General features: G+C 41.7%; 1 protein-coding gene across 4 annotated transcripts in view; it reads left to right on the plus strand.

Moving 5' to 3' along the window:
* The window catches only part of LOC121736421 (microtubule-associated serine/threonine-protein kinase 3), an 89,201-nt gene that overhangs the window by 60,912 nt on the left and 11,538 nt on the right, over positions 1 to 16,751 (plus strand). For all 4 annotated transcript variants that reach the window (XM_042127598.1, XM_042127600.1, XM_042127599.1 and 1 more), the window contains 23 exons: positions 638 to 741; positions 1,122 to 1,241; positions 1,538 to 1,660; positions 1,951 to 2,032; positions 2,378 to 2,482; positions 2,728 to 2,892; positions 3,181 to 3,305; positions 3,667 to 3,804; positions 4,005 to 4,110; positions 4,724 to 4,923; positions 5,273 to 5,343; positions 6,221 to 6,330; positions 6,832 to 6,949; positions 8,612 to 8,736; positions 9,146 to 9,248; positions 9,716 to 9,891; positions 10,198 to 10,290; positions 10,394 to 10,545; positions 11,045 to 11,196; positions 13,535 to 13,673; positions 14,544 to 14,670; positions 15,924 to 16,025; positions 16,422 to 16,616. In XM_042127598.1, coding sequence (XP_041983532.1) covers positions 638 to 741; positions 1,122 to 1,241; positions 1,538 to 1,660; positions 1,951 to 2,032; positions 2,378 to 2,482; positions 2,728 to 2,892; positions 3,181 to 3,305; positions 3,667 to 3,804; positions 4,005 to 4,110; positions 4,724 to 4,923; positions 5,273 to 5,343; positions 6,221 to 6,330; positions 6,832 to 6,949; positions 8,612 to 8,736; positions 9,146 to 9,248; positions 9,716 to 9,891; positions 10,198 to 10,290; positions 10,394 to 10,545; positions 11,045 to 11,196; positions 13,535 to 13,673; positions 14,544 to 14,670; positions 15,924 to 16,025; positions 16,422 to 16,616 — 2,931 coding nt within the window. The remainder of the gene's footprint in view (positions 1 to 637; positions 742 to 1,121; positions 1,242 to 1,537; positions 1,661 to 1,950; positions 2,033 to 2,377; positions 2,483 to 2,727; positions 2,893 to 3,180; positions 3,306 to 3,666; positions 3,805 to 4,004; positions 4,111 to 4,723; positions 4,924 to 5,272; positions 5,344 to 6,220; positions 6,331 to 6,831; positions 6,950 to 8,611; positions 8,737 to 9,145; positions 9,249 to 9,715; positions 9,892 to 10,197; positions 10,291 to 10,393; positions 10,546 to 11,044; positions 11,197 to 13,534; positions 13,674 to 14,543; positions 14,671 to 15,923; positions 16,026 to 16,421; positions 16,617 to 16,751) is intronic.

The raw sequence follows: 16,751 nt of genomic DNA on the forward strand, positions 1-16,751 counted from the left end.
GATGTTGTATAAGTGCGGCGGTATGCCATAATGAAAAACATAACGTTGTGTAAGCTTTGAATAGTTATACAGTGTTTTGTTCCTGTCACACAAGTGATATTTTCAATTCGATTGAAGAAGACAAAACACTGTAATAAAGCTTATACAGCGTTAATTAGTAAGGGGGAATATGTATAGAGCGCTGCAGCAGCAGCCTGACCGAGCATACCACCTCGCTCGGTCCGAAGATCTTCCTTTATCATCATTCATCACCATTGCACTCCCATAGTATAATAAAAATCCTTACTTGGCAAAGGTCATAAAATTCTGATATGGATCCCCTAAGTCTTATTACGCCACTGAAACACCGAACAGGGAATTATTAACTACCTGATTTTAGTTGATCAATGTCAAATCCAACAGTTTCAACTAATTAAAAGCTAAATAATGTTTGGTTAAAATAGCAGACTCGAAGTTTAGTAGTCAGGGCATCTTTACCCGGTAGTAGCTTGTTGAAGAGCTAAGGTACGCCTCACTACCGTACTATTCTCACATCTCTGCTCTGTCTTGTGTTCTTGGATCAAGTGGCCGCTAGCGTCACGGTGCGCTAAGCTACTGTTCTGTTGCCTGATACCTAATTTATCCTTATGTGTTTCAGTCGCAATGCTCGTCTCAGGAGCGTCTGTTGGCGGTGCAGGCGGTCTGCGAGCCCCCGCCCCGCCCCGCCTGCCCGCACTGCCAACAACACCAGAATTCGCTCAAGTAAGTCAATAAGAGCTGAAGAGCTCTAAATGTGGTAACAAGATGAATGAAAATACTCTTATTATTTAATAATAATAAGAGTATTTTCATTCAGCAGTCTCTTGCTAATGCAAGAGACTGCTCTAGCTTGATCTGTATAAAATTGTCACGGGAAGCAGAGTGACCTTATAGTCACTTGTTTACTGTACACTGTACAGGCGCTAACAATAGTTTCTATTGGATAAAAGCGCCCCTAGTGGTAGTGGCAGGCAAAGGTTGTTCAACGTCTAATAAATTCTAGTTATCATCACGGTGAAAAGTGAAATGAATATCATAGTTTCGGTGTCATTAAAAAAAGTGGCCATAAAACTGTATTGTAAATAATGTTTGTGATCTTGCAGCAGCTCCCAAGGCAGCGGCATGAACTGGGCGTCGCTGTCGGACAGCGGCGGCAGCGCGCACGCCCCCCGCGCGCCGTCCCCCCGCGCCGTGCCGCGACGCGTGCGTAGCAGGAGTCTCAGGTTAGCAATACATGTTAATACATACTTGTACCATCGAAGAATTTATTCTTAGGCAGTTGACGGACCTACATCATGTGGTCGGGTCTGAGGCTGCAATGGTTTGTGGCTGCGTTTCCACCAGGTCAGAGCTAAGCTGCGTTGCGAGTATTATGTGTTTTTAAGAACCATCAAAATAGCTGTGCTGATCGAAGTCAATCTCATAAAGTGATTCAATTGTCCCGTTTTAAAGCTATTTCCGTGAAATTGTTCTCTTAACTTCCGTAAACAACTTTCATAATAAATATTTGACGTTGCAGTTCGCCGTCTCGGTCGCCGGGCGGCGGCAGCGGGTCGGACAGCGCGCGCGACGACGCCGTGACCGCCATGTCAGCGCTGTTCGCCGCCCGCTTCCCCGCCGCACAGAAGGCTATGGACGACAAGTGAGTGCATGCTTAGTTAAATTGTAACAATGACCACAGGTCAATTAAAACCATCCACCAATTTTAGCTTTGCAAGAGTAAGACTGAAACACGATTGACGAGAGATGCGCAGAAACGTAGAATTTTATATGCCCATCCCCGATACATAGATAAACTTTGGTACAATCATGTGGTTAGCCTGCATTGTCATAAGTCACAACCAAGCTTGGAAATAACATTTCTGTTACTCGTACAGCAGGTATCAAGATAAATACACTAAGTTAAAGTTGACTCAACTTTATTTCTTTCAGATTAAGAGGTCTTATCGATGAACTGACTGAATTAGATAAGAAACCCGATCGTCCACCGATAGAGAGATTTGTGCAGAGACAGGTAATATTTAGAATCATCTAAAGCTTTTGATTCTATTATACATGACTTGTTACATTGCTAGCAAAGTAAATATCTATATGTATATGAGAACCTGTTTTTGTATTAAGCCATTTACAAGACGAATGATATATTGTTACTTAAGTATCAATGTGATGTATTTCCTTTTATTTTGTTAGTATAATTATAAGTTGGCGTTCCTCAGGGACTCACATTGGCCTCTATTTATTTCTTTAAATACAACGTTGCTGTCTTTCTCCGTTCAGCTGTAAAAATATTATAAACCGTATTAGCGTACGTTGTTTAAATATTATATATATCTACAATTAAGAGGCACATTCGTTCCAGGTGTTGGAAATGGCGCGCGATTGTTTGCATAAATCGGAGTCGAAGCAAGTCACCAGCACCTACTTCTACGACATGGCTGACAGTCTCGATCGCCTACTAGCGGAGGTGAGATCTAAGTATAATTAATTCCTTTGTTAATTTGAAAAATACATTTGAATGATCGATCACAGCTAACATTGAATTGACATAAGCCGACCATAATATGATTCATGCCTTAGGTCCGTTAACTGCCTAGAAATAAATTTGCTCGATGGTACATACAAGGGAAGGGACTTTGGTATACTGCCACCATAATATAACGATACTGTTGATGTTATGTGAAGATTATAATGATGGCGATCTACTTCCAGACGCGTGAGAAGTCAGTAGAAGCGGGTGGTCGGGTGGCGCCGCTGGTAACGAGGCTCACGTTGGCGATGGCGCGGCCGGCGCGACTGCTCGAGTGTCTAGAATTCGACCCCGAACGCTTCTACCGACTGCTAGAAGCGGCTGAGGGACATGCGAGGGTCACGCAGGTAAAATGACACATTCTGTTTACAGGAGACATAAGATAGAAAGACAATATAGAATACTATATCTTTTAAGCCCTAAATAGTTGCAACACTTCTGAATCATGATGCTTAAAATTTTGCAGAAACCGCGAGAGTCGAGACAAAATTTTACGTAAGATGTACAGGCCGTCTGAAATTGCGTTCTCAGTTGTAACATAGTGTGGTTTTGGTCTTAACTATACAGTATACACACCAAAGCTGCACATACATATTTGAATAATTGTATCTACTAGTTATATTATTGTTTTGCAGGGTATAACAGCAGATATCCCGCAGTACATTATCCACAAGTTGGGCCTGTCTAAGGACCCTCTAGCGGAGCTGCAAGTACCTCCGCCGCCTCCGCCCCCGCCCCACGCTAGTCTAGATACCTCTAAGTAAGTATACACCTTTAACTTCGAGAAATCTAAGAGGGAAGCCGATAAGAAAAGAGTTTCAGACCTATTACCGTCGCAATCCTGAATCGCAGTTTAAGTTTTCTAAGCTAGGGCATTGGGCCCGATTATCAATGAATGTTTTGCGTCCGGACATGATTTGTGGCGTGTTAATAAGACGGCCCGCTATCGAAACGACATTCGAAGCTTGACAATCGAGCCTCTGACCGAGCATATTATGACGTGTAACAAAGATTATCGTAAAATAAAATGATATAATAATATATGAAATAATGATGAATAAATCATACTTAAACAAGCCTCTCTATTCAATACATTATTTTTATCATCATCTCTTGCTCAGGGTCCGCGGTCGCCAGTCGCCGCCCGGCTCGGGCACGGGCGCGCCGCCTACCGAGAGCGACTATCAAGTGATCAAGCTCATCTCCAACGGGGCGTACGGCGCTGTCTACCTCGTCAAACACAAGCAGACACGACAGAGGTGAGCTGAAGAAGGGGTTATGTTTAATATACTCGTATAAAGATAACAGAGTACTAGATAAAAAAATTAATAATAATCAGAGTGCTTAGTCAAATTACATTCGCTTGTACTTTCTATAGCGAAGTCAGATGTTAATAATGTATGTTTTGTCACATTCGATATTGTTATTGTGTATTAAAATAATTGATTTTTATTTCCAGATATGCTATGAAGAAAATTAGCAAGAACAATTTAATATTACGAAACCAAGTGGAGCAGGCCTTTGCTGAGAGAGATATTTTGAGTTTCGCTGACAACCCTTTTGTGGTAATGTGTCTAACATTCTTATGACTATTTTAAACCATCAATAAATAACTTTTTTATAAGTGATCATACCGTTCTGCAAGGTTTTGACACGCAACAAAATCAGAACTAATTCCCGCCATCTTGAATATAATATGATTTGTTGTTTAATGTTTAAACGTCCTGACTAGAATTAAGTACGGTACTAACCATAGTGTAGCTGTTTTTAACAACGGTATTTTTACAATCGAGGCCCAATGACAATATCATCTATACAGTGCTAAAATATGGTTAAAGTTGGCCCCTAGACGAAAAATTTTATTGCGCAATATCACGTATTGTGTAATATTATTGACCGGGGGTTAATATTGAACATCGCGCGTCTTTAATCTAATTGTCAAATAAACTGTTCAATAAAATTGAAGCGTGATATTGCACAATACAATTGATCGTCTAGGGTTCGGCTAGGTCTGTACTCAGTTAAATAGTTTAAAAGTAAAACTAAGCGTCATGGCCAAATTGTATGGTTTGAACAGCACTTCGCAGCATCGACGATAATCAATCGATCGCTTTGCTGCGTTGCAGATAAGCCTAGTGCGTTCTCATTTTAATTATATACCGTCTCTTTCATCCCCAGGTGACGATGTACTGCTCGTTCGAGACGCGGCGCCACCTCTGCCTAATACTGGAGTTCGTGGAGGGGGGAGACTGCGCTACGCTGCTGCGCGCCGGCCCCCTCCCGCCCGATATGGCCCGACATTATTTCGCTGAGGCGGTGTTAGCTGTTGAATACTTGCATTCTTACGGGATCGTGCATAGAGACCTTAAGCCGGACAAGTAAGTGACGTAATAAAGCACCTTCCCTAAGACTAAAGTCCTTGTCTAATTTCACGGACTGATCTAAAGGACAAGTAAGTGATGTAATAATTTACCTTTCCTAAGACGAAGGTCCTTGTCTAGTTAAAGTAATTCTAATTGAAACCCTACAAGTAAGTGATATTATTACAAGTGACTATCTAACCTCTTATCATCGAAATATCTTTCAGGAAAATAAAAAAATCATGTTTAAATCACGTATGGTTATATTTTAAAGTTTAAACATTTTGAAACACAATTTTATGGGTTGTAATGTCAACATTTATTATTATTAGTATTGATTGCTAATTATTATGTATTATTGTTTCAGTTTACTGATAACCGCAACGGGACATATCAAGTTAACGGACTTCGGACTCAGCAAAATGGGACTCATGTCGCGTAAGTTAAATACAAAGTTGATCCATTGGGCACTCTAGTGGCCCCAAATAAATACAATCCGCAATGAAGGTTTTTTTTAAATAAGGGGGCAATCGAGCAAACGGGTAGGGGAGGGTAGGGATGGGAAGGGAATAGGGGAGGGTAGGGAAGGGAATAGGGTAGGGTATTGGGCCTCCGGTAAACGGAGTACTCGGCGAAACACAGCGCAAGCGCTGTTTTACGCCGGTTTTCTGTGAGAACGTGGTATTTTTCCGGTCGAGCCGGCCCATTTGTGCCGAAGCATGGCTCTCCCACGTCTATTACTATACCACGGTCTACTTACTATACCACGGACGCTCCAGAAATCTAGAATCCCACGATGTTGTTTATACAAGATGTTAGTGTAAACACCGTTATCATTGAAACCATCAAATGAGCCCGTCAAAATGAGCAACCTTTTTTATGAGAAAAATGCTGGGAACACAAAAAAAATCCGTCTTCATACCCATACAAATTGCCGATCCGGGCATCCGTATGGGTATGAGACAGCATTATTTTTGAGTTCCCAGCATAGTTCTTATAGAAAAAGTTGTTCATTTTGACGGGCTCATTTGATGGTTTCAAGGATAACGGTGTTTACACTAACACACTGTATTTAACAAATTCTTATGGAATACTTGACAAAGAAATCATCCCATTCGGTGTAATTAGCCTTATTTATGCGCTGTTCCTGAGTTTTTTTGTCAATAGTTTATCTATTGACTGGCAATTATGATTCGCTAACGTCAATTATTAATTTATTAATATTATGATGAACGAGCCTGTTGAACTCCTGTCATATAATTTTCTTTGTAATTCTGATAAAACCTGCCATATATATCGCCTTTTTTGTCTTCAGTGGCGACGAACCTATACGAAGAGTACGCGGACCGCGAGGCGCGTCAGTTCTCCGATAAGCAGGTGTGCGGCACGCCCGAGTACATCGCGCCGGAGGTCATACTCAGACAGGTATTATAGCTTTACTATAATGTTTAGGAACCATACATACATAATACAACGGTCAATATAAGTTACGCTTATATAAGACACATTGGAGTTGGATTTCTCACTGACAATCTGTTGAACAGTTTTATAGGATTGTAAATATTGTAAACATGTGAGAAAACATAAAAAATAAGACCCAGGTCGATGATAATGATAAGAATTATAAGCTATTTGGTTAGTTTGTTTTCCAAACCACAGCATTTTTGTACACATTTTGACATTTAATATGAATTATATATTTTATATCTTACCTCGTGGTATAAACCATAATATAATTGGTAGCTGTTAAGCATTTGTGTCCTAAACCACAAAAATTTGGGGTTTTTTGTTGGATTTTCATTGCAGTCTTGTCCTTCCCAAACTTATTTTGTCTACGGTGCACGAATGCTTAACTGCGTCCTTTATATTGATAAGACTCAATAGATGACCATGTTTGATTTACAAAGAAGCATGTTTTCGCCCCAGGGTTACGGCAAGCCGGTGGACTGGTGGTCGATGGGCGTGATCCTGTACGAGTTCATAGTGGGCTGCGTGCCCTTCTTCGGCGACACGCCCGAGGAGCTCTTCGCGCACACCGTTAACGGTCTGTTACTGTCTTTTTTATATAAAAACTAGATGACGCCCGCAACTCAGTTGCGCCAAAATTATGTTATCGCACGGGGACCGTACATTTTTCCGGGATAAAAAGTATCCTATGTCCTTTCCCAGGACTCAAAGTATCCCCATGCCGAATTTCAGCGAAATCGGTTTAGCGGTTTGGGCGTGAAGAGGTAACAGACAGACAGACACACTTTCGCATTTATAATATTAGTATGAATATTAGTATGGATAAGAGGGCAAACGAGCAAACGGGTCACCTGATGGAATGTGAACGGGTGGCGAAAAGTTGCAGGAGGTATGATTCCGAACAATTCCTCGGAGCACTCCCCGATGGAGGATGGAAAGTGTAGCCACATTTCAGCGTAATTCCAAGGGGTCTTGATTACGATTGTAAAAGGTCTTCTGGTTATTACGTGAAACATTGAGGTTTGGGGGGTCAAAAGTCTTTGAAAAACGTTTTTATAAATGCCACTAAATGCCGCACTCAGAGACAAATTAACACTTAACTGTAATTGAAAAAGATTTTGGCATAAGCTCTACACATTATGGCAGACTCTTCGTTAGATTAAAGTTTATTCATCATTAAATGTCTGAGTGAGGCCGTCAGACTGCGTTCACGCTGTTCCTAAGCGTTACAGGGTTATTACTGTATTTCTATACAACATATTAATATTTACACTATTGTTTACACGATATATGTTTTTACGTTACGATATTGAGATAGTAAGCTTGTTCATATTCCGTGGCTGACAGTACGTTTGTTGTAACCACGGCAATAATAGACCAACAATGAGTGTTTGTGTTATTACTTTAAACTTGTGGACTGTATAAAAAGTTTGATGTACCATCGAGGAAACTGATTCCTAGGCAGTTGACAGACCAACGTCATTTGGTTGGATCATGTCAATTCAATGTTAATTGTGATCTGTCGGCTGGGTTTGACATAACGCGACCAAACTACGTAGGTCCCCCATCTGCCTAGGAATCAACTTCTCTGATAGTACAATGTAAAAATATAAGTTAAATAAAATTATTACGTTGAAGAAAAGAAAATAGGATGGATTGGTTCGATGAACGAAAGTGAAGTGAAGATCCGGTGTTTTTTTTTTAATGAAATAAGGGGGCAAACGAGCAAACGGGTCACCTGATGGAAAGCAACTTCCGTCGCCCATGGACACTCGCAGCATCAGAAGAGCTGCATGTGCGTTGCCGGCCTTTTAAGAGGGAATAGGGTAATAGGGGAGGGTAGGGAAGGGAAGGGAATAGGGGAGGGTAGGAAAGGGAATAGGGTAGGGGATTGGGCCTCCGGTAAACTCACTCACTCGGCGAAACACAGCGCAAGCGCTGTTTCACTCCGGTTTTCTGTGAGAACGTGGTATTTATCCGGTAGAGCCGGCACATTCGTGCCGAAGCATGGCTCTCCCACGTATAGCCCACGTGTTGCTAGCGTTCCTGTGTTGCCAGATGCCACAACCGGAAGACGTCTTGACGTAGGCTGGATTGCTTATTTTTTTTGCCCGTTAAAAAGTAATAACCGTGTATGGTTACTCTAAATCGCGGAATCGCGTACAATGAGTCTAATAAAAAGTTTACCAAAACTAGCGCAATTAGGCGTCATTAATTACGATGATACTTTTTGGTGCAGATGATATCGAGTGGCCGTCGGAGGAGGACTTCCCCATAGCTCTGGAGGCGCGAGCCATCATCACTGAGTTACTGGCTCGGAACCCGCGCGACCGTCTGGGTACGGGTGGGACACATCAGGTCAAGGTAAGGAGAGTGACGTCACAGCGTAAATACGGTTGTGAAGCTCGTTATAGATTCACAATTACTAGTGTGTTTAACATGTTGAGGAAAGTTTTGGTATGGCGTTTTGGCAGCTACGCGATTGCAATATCGATGTCATACGTGTGTATAAGAATTTTATTCTGTCAAGTTAAAGTGGTATTGTTTTTATTACTGCTCGATAGATAAATGATATTTGAATTTGTAGAACTATATTAGGCTTTATAATCTTTGGTTATATTTGAGTTAAATAAGATCTTAACAAAATATTGTATAGTAAGATGTTTTTAAAGAATAAAGATATATTCATATTGGTTACATTACGGTTACTACACGCCATACTTTTTCAAGTCTTTATGTAATACGTCTTTATAATGGGTTTGTCATATAACAGGAGCACGTGTACTTCTACGGGCTGGACTGGAACAATCTGCTGCGGCGCAAGGCCGAGTTCATACCGCAGCTCGAGAACGACGAGGACACCAGCTACTTCGACAGTCAGTATATTGTAACCCTCGCCCTAAATGCCATGTGCCAACATTGTCAAAACATTGTGCATGTGATTCTTTAATTTATAAAATCTTATATTTAACATTGTTTAAATACAATGTTATAATATTAGAGCCTGCATTTGGGAACTGGAAATACCGTTAGCGTAATTCATTCCAGAGTTAAAATTGTGTATGTCAGAAAATTACGATATACGGTGATGTCACCATTAACAACCATAAACATCTAGTGTGTCTGTCTGTCTATCCGTCTATCTGTTACCTCTTCACGCCTAAATCGCCGAACCGATTTTGCAAAAATTTGGTATGAAGATAGTACTCTGTGTCCCGGAAAAGACACAGGATATTTTTAATCCCGAAAAAATGTACAGTTACCGCGCGAGAGTCGAATTTTGGCGCAACGAAGTAGCGTGGACCATCTAGTTGTAAATAAGTTGTAAATATCTTATACACAGGTCGTTGCGACCGGTACAACCACAGCGAGGTGGACACGGACGAGGCGGCGGAGAGCGCGGGGGCGGGGGAGGGTGGGGCCGACGAGGCGGGGCTGTTCGCCGCCTTCTCCTCCACATCGCCGCAGTGGAGACGCCACTACCACCACTCCCACTCGGCGCTGTCGCACGACTCGCGGGTACGTATCCGCACACTTACGTGTACAAATATACGTACATAAATGCGTAAAACAGACACAATATGACGTAGGTTACACGTTAAGTTTGTCATCAAGCTGGCGTAAGCCTGAGACTGATGGCTAAAAAGTACATAATAAAGAAATGATCAGTCCGTCAATAAACAGGTTACCGTTCGGTTTCGCGTCAATCTTACCAGATTGATGGACTGAACTGATGAGAAACTGAGCGTGTAATCGTCGCCTTATAAGAAATATTATTGATTAAAATCTGTCTCGCTATTTCCTGATTGTATGATAATTTTACAGAGCACGGACAGCTGGCCTGGCACGCCCGACAGTGCGGGGCCGCCGACCACGCCTACCGCCCCCACCGCGCCGCTGCATCACCACAAGTGCCCTGTGAGTATTACCGATTACGTAGCAAGCCATTTGTTGCCAAAGGTTTTCTTCTTGGAATCCTTTACTCAACCTCTTTGTATTTTATCTCATCTTCATTGTATAGATGTTGGGCGCCGGCTCCGGTTCCACGGCTGAATCGTCACAGACCGACTCGGACGACGTGTCGCCGGCGGCGCGACGTCGCGTGGCGCTGCGTCCGCACGCACACACGCACGTACACCCGCTGCACGCGTCGCACTCGCTGCTGCCGAGACCGTGAGTTACAGCGTATATTGTGTAATGATTTGTTATTAGTGCTTTTTAGGTTGACATTGTGTATAAAAGCGTTAAAATATGTCTTTGTCAAATATGTCTTTTTATAATTTTGACATATAATTAAGTAAGATGGAAATTATTAGGCATGCATTTATTAATAATTATTATGACAAATTATATTTAAGAATGTATCCTAAATTAACATTTGCACGTCGAGAAAATTGACAAAATATGTGAAGCACTGTTAGAATAGTAACATCTTATTGTACCATATTTATTCAAATAAAGAATATTATATTATATTATATATTTGTAGTATGATGTAATTTAAGTATAAATTTATATAAAAGCATGTTTTGTGGGTGTTCAAATAATAAGGATGGATGATTAAACGTATCTTTTTAAATTTTAATTAGCTGAAACACAAAAGAACGCTATTAAATCATAAATAATAGATATTATATGATGTTAGTCAACTTTACCATTAATTTTAATATAGATCGGAAACACCAAAGAAGGACAAAGAAGCGAAGAGCACAGACAAGCCGGACCGCGCTGAGCGGCCGGACAAGAAGCCGTCGGCGCTCGCGGCGCCCAAGTCCATGCGCCGCTCCGCCAGCACGTCGGGACTGTCGCTTGTTATACACCCAGGTATTTTCATGCCAAAAATTTGAAAAAAGCTGACGTGTGCTTTTCGATAGTAAATTATAAGCGCATCTGTTGATTTTTAATCTAGAAGTTATCTTTTTTAATCTAGGAGTAGTAGTACTAGGGAGTAAATATTATTGTTATCTCGCAAACGTTAATTTGTGTTTTAGAAACAGGAAGCAACATTTCTAGGTTACAATATTAGCTACGGCCGATACGCATTATGGTAACTTTCATAAAAATCACTGACTTCAGATGTGATTCTGCATATTATCAGGGCGAGCGAAGCGAGTCTTAGTATATCCCACAGCCTGTACATTTGTGGTACAATTTACGGAAAAAATATCACGCCTATTGATATAAAATACATAGTAATTTTTATTTATATGTAGATGTGTTATCATCAGTTAGTCAAGGATTTTTATATGTAGTTGTGTCATCATCAAATTCAAATTCTTTATTCAAATTCTTTATTAAGCATACAATAATATACAATAGTATAAAAGCTATGTAGCGTACATCACGTCGTCTAATCCCATGCTAAGTAAAAACTTGTGTTATGGCAATCAGACAACAGATGCACGCCGAACAATTTTATCCTAATATATATTATTTACACATTCACACACACAATCACACTACACTTTACTTTACGTAAAGTCTCTTTCGGCGACGTGATGCGCGCTTCGTTCGGGAGCCTCCCCCGGAACCTCCGGTAAACTACACCGGCGGGCCAGAACTCCTCCACCTCGAAGATGGATAAAACTTGAGTCGGCACTCTCACCACAAAGGAACTGAAATTCACTTTTGTGGCGAGAGTGCAGACGCTCCACCCTCAAGGTGTAGGTGGTTTTCTCGCGGATGTAGTTTACGACGTCTTCGACCGTCATGGACCAGTGCAGGCGCGACACGTAGAGCGGCGTCGCGGGCACCTCGCTCCGCAGGCGCAGCTCGGGCACATAAGGTGCGGTGCCGCGGTGGCTGCAGACGGTGGGCTTCCTCTTCTTCCTCCTCTCAACCAGAACGAAGCCCTCCTCGTCGCACCTCCTGCTCTCATCCCTGTCGAGTCGAAGATTTTCAGCCTTGCGGCCCTCCTTTGCACCCCTCGCCTTTGCCCGCGGGGGTGGTGCGGGGCAAGCAGCGACGCTTGCATAATTTTTCGATTGAGTCGATGGCCTCAATTTCGTGTCGACGTCACGCGGTGACGCGGACGGCGAGCTGACGGCGGCGGCTGTTGCTGACCCACTCGATTTCGCTGACGTGCAAAACGGCGAGTCACGCTGAGATCCGCGACGCATATTTATCGAGTCGATCGGATGCTCGGGTGACCTACATAATGAATTATTACTTTTTAATTGTAATAATTCACTACGTAACTCACTGATGGTGGATTCCGAGGCATCCAATCTACCTCGCATCTCGTCCAGCTCTGCCCTCATGATGTTGAACTTCTGGAGCAGGCTGGAGACGTTGACGTGGTCCGTCGATACCGCCGGCAGTTTTTGGAGCTGCTTGGCCACAAACACCGGCAATTCCGCAGGATTAGTCTGCTTGAGCAGGGAGATGATGTCCTGCAAGCTTCGTTCGCTTCCGTCTCTCCTCCGGGACGTCATCTGCCCTGTCTTGCCGAGCGCTTCGTACAGCACGAGCCTGCCCTTGCAGATCTCCTCGTTGGTGTAGGTGGACCTGCACAGCTGCACGATGCCATCTTCGTCTATGGTGTTGACGACGTGTTGTACGAACGCCAGCAGCTCGTTGGATACGAGCGCCATGCTGTCGGTGCAGCGGCTGTGAGCCGCGCGACTCGCGAAATATCAATTAATTTTATTAATATTTGCTACGTGTGTTGCTGAGCGGTGCGCGACCGTTCGCTACCGCGATCAGTCAGTCAAGGTGACACTACCTCACAAAGCTCGGCTTTTAGCTAGTTATATACTGCGTTTAGAGATTTTTTACCTACCATAGAAATTTTGTAATCGTGACATAAGGTCGGCTGACCAACATTATGGCAGAGTAGACAGAATTATAGTGTATACCGACTTAGAACTGCGGTTGAAATTTTTAAGTTTGACGTATTATGACAAAAGTCGTCGCTAGGGTCGTTACCTACAAATTTAGTTGTTGTTTATATTTTGGCACATGCAAATAAAACTGTCAGAATTCTATTTCAAAATCCTCATTTTAAAAGTAAATTATATCAGCCAGCGCGCCAGCCCTTAACTTATCCTGGCGAAACCCGAAAGAAATGACAGATATTAATACACGTCCGTCTCTTAGCAGTCGAAGTACTGGTAGTTATGTCTATTGTGATTATGACGTCACTAACAATTTACTTCAACAGCGGAGGAGGGCGTACTTTGCGTGTCGGCTGCGAGCGGCGCGCTGTCGCCGTGTGCGGGCAACACGTCGTCGACCAATTCGTCGCGAGACTCCTCCCCCTGCCGCGACCCGCCGTCGCCATTCGCTGTCGCTAATCACTCGTGAGTATTTTACTCAAGCTCAACTCTTAAGCTTGGGCTGTAAGTTGCGGAAAAGAAGATGTTATTGAACAAGTAGTACCAGGCAGTAGTGCCACGGGGGAGAAATGAATATTTGGCCAGTTATGAGTTAAGTATTGACTTTTGACTAATACGATATATTTAAACATCGTTCGATTGTTAAGTATATAAAATCTGGAAGTTTGACATAAGAGCGTGCATTTAAGCTCTATTAAATTAAAAGTTACCTAACAAAAAATAAACGATAATTTAAAAATATCGAATCACTTCGTAAAGGAATTACAATCGAAATTATCGATTTCGTACTGACTTTTCAGTGGTGCCGGCGATTTAAGATGGCCGCCCTTTTTTATCGATTTGATTTCGATTCAACAGAGTCAATCTCTATTGACAAAGTTCCGTTTCATGCATCTAACATTTTTCAAATGTTTTCGTAACAATAATTTTATACTCCTATTTCACAAATTTTATATTAATAAGTTAGCATTTAGCAACTTTTCATTTTTATTCATTTACAATTATAGAAAACATTTGTTTTTGTAGATGGAATATAATTTATTACATTTTGTTTTTTTTTGTTTTCTTGTAAAAAAAACTCGTAGTAAAGAATATGAAAACTGTCACCCATATCATCTTAAAACGCACAAACTATAACACTAAGATATTAATTTGAGACGAAGGTTTCGTAAGCTTTACTTTTATTTTATTTATTTATACCATCAGTGGACAACCGTTAACAATGTTTTGTCTTTATCTTTCAAGCGACTTCGTACTGTCAAATGTATTAAAACAAGGGACAATCATTGTAATACAGCGTATTCTGTGTGTTGTACTGACCTATTTATTTCGCAGGTTGATCCAGTCATCGAAGCCGCCGATCGTGGTGCGCCGCGGGCCTCGCGGTTTCGGCTTCACGATACACACAGTGCGCGTCTACTATGGTGATACAGACTACTACACAATGCACCATCTTGTCTCGGTAAGTATTCGAAATAATGCGGGTTTGGCCGGGATTACTAAAGCCCTACAGTGTTAATCGACTGCAAAAAAGGCAACTTGTTAGACAATAAAACCTACTTTTTTTTTAAGTTTTAAACACAGTCAATATTAACCGATTCAGTGCGGATGACACGGGAGCCGTGTCATACATGTTTTTAACGTGTGGCGTATGACATGACACGTGAGCGGTGTCATTTAAAAAACGCTTGTATCTCCCTCAAATTACACTTTAGAAGGTTCTACTCTGAACAAAATCATCTTAATTTTCCACGTAGAACAAGCCTATGGGCTTCGCCTCTGAATATTCTGTGAATTGAAAAAAGTAGGGTCTGTCTTCTTTTTTAGCCCGGCTATACGCCCGGTGGACCCCCGCCGGAACGCACTCTGTTCATACATTTTGTTGTGGACCCCGCATACTATCAGAACTCTGACGTGTCAAAATGAATTTTTCTGATCAGAAATTCGGATAATGTGCGGCCGGGCTTTTTTGTAGTAAACTTTTAAGAAAATAAAGAAGTAATATTGGGTGCCCATATTATTCTATATTATTTTAGACTTTCAAGTTCTCGCATTTTTTTTAAACATTAATGTAGAAAAATACTTACGTTGACATCAAAGTATTACTAATCCACTAACGATTTTTGTTTTAATCTAAGTTGTTTCTTTCGAAACGTATAATTTACATCGGAAACCCAGATCTATTTAATATACTCATTTTTCTAAATTTGAAACCTACAAAAGGTTTGCAACATCTGACCAAAAAATCGCTTACCTGCCATTTTCAGGTTAAAACTTAGTAAAACTACTCGAAATCAACTCAAAACAACGTAGTCTTCCGTTAACATCAATGGTTTGGGTTGAATTAAATAAATTAAGTTAATAAACACGTAAAAACCAAGAAAAACTATAAACCTTTTTGAACGTGGCGAGTGACACGGCAGCCGTGTCATCTACTTCTATGGCGTATGACACGGCTCACGTGTCACGAGAAAATTGTATGCTGCCACGACTGAAAGTCTTCAAAAAGATGCGCCGCATTGAATCGGTTAAATATATATATTTAAAAGTTTGACTGTCTTCCGTTATCTCTTGTCGCTAAGACCGTTGAACTGACTTAGATGGAGTTTCTTGCGCAAATTGTTTATTTACAAATGTAGGGCCAACGACGCTGCAGAATAAAGTATAGTAAGTAAACAGAAATAAACAAACATGTCTAAACCTCACGATTCGCAGGCGGTGAGCGAGCAGGGCGCAGCGTGGGCGGCGGGACTGCGCGCCGGCGATCTCATCACGCAACTCAACGGCGAGTCCGTGCAGGGGCTGCTGCACACGCAGGTAGCGTACACGTGATGCATGCGTGCAGGATGCGTACATGCGTAATGTTGAGGGGCGAGGAGATAAAAGATATTGGCTTTCATGTAAATAATTATACTATCGTAACAACTTAATACTATATCTCGGTTATTATGTTGTTATGTTATTGACGGAATTTTCTCTTGTATATAAAAATTAAAAATACTCAAAAAAGTGCTGCAAATTAGCAGGCAGTTTTATTTTATTTCTATATTATTATGTCGAAGTTTTAAATATAAAAAAATACTCGTAAAATTACTTACTACTTTGCGTTAATATTTTAATAAAATCTCCGATTTGAGTATGTTTCTAGTTCTTGTTTTGAGATTACCTAGTCCTGTTCCTATCATAGCTAACAGGACGTTTTCTTTCACACAGGTTCTAAGACTGCTCCTAGCGGCGCCTCACGCGACGCTCCGAGCGACGCCACTCGATCAGACCACGATACAGGCTGGTGGGCGGCGCCGCGCGGGCGGCAGGCGCGCGTCCGCTCCGCCCCGTCCGCGCCCGCGACGACGCTGCTCGCTGTTCCGTCGGATATCCACCAAGCGGGCCTCGCAGGAGATGCACCAGGTAATTGTTAAATGTTGAGTGTAAGGAGCATAAACTCTTCAACATTATTACTATTAAATAAATGTATGCAGTGTATTATTTAAGATCGGTGTCCTTAAATAATATTATGATTTTTACGATATTTTGGTAGAAAAG

Source organism: Aricia agestis, chromosome 19 (genome assembly GCF_905147365.1).
Source record: "Aricia agestis chromosome 19, ilAriAges1.1, whole genome shotgun sequence".
Classification (NCBI taxonomy): domain Eukaryota; kingdom Metazoa; phylum Arthropoda; class Insecta; order Lepidoptera; family Lycaenidae; genus Aricia; species Aricia agestis.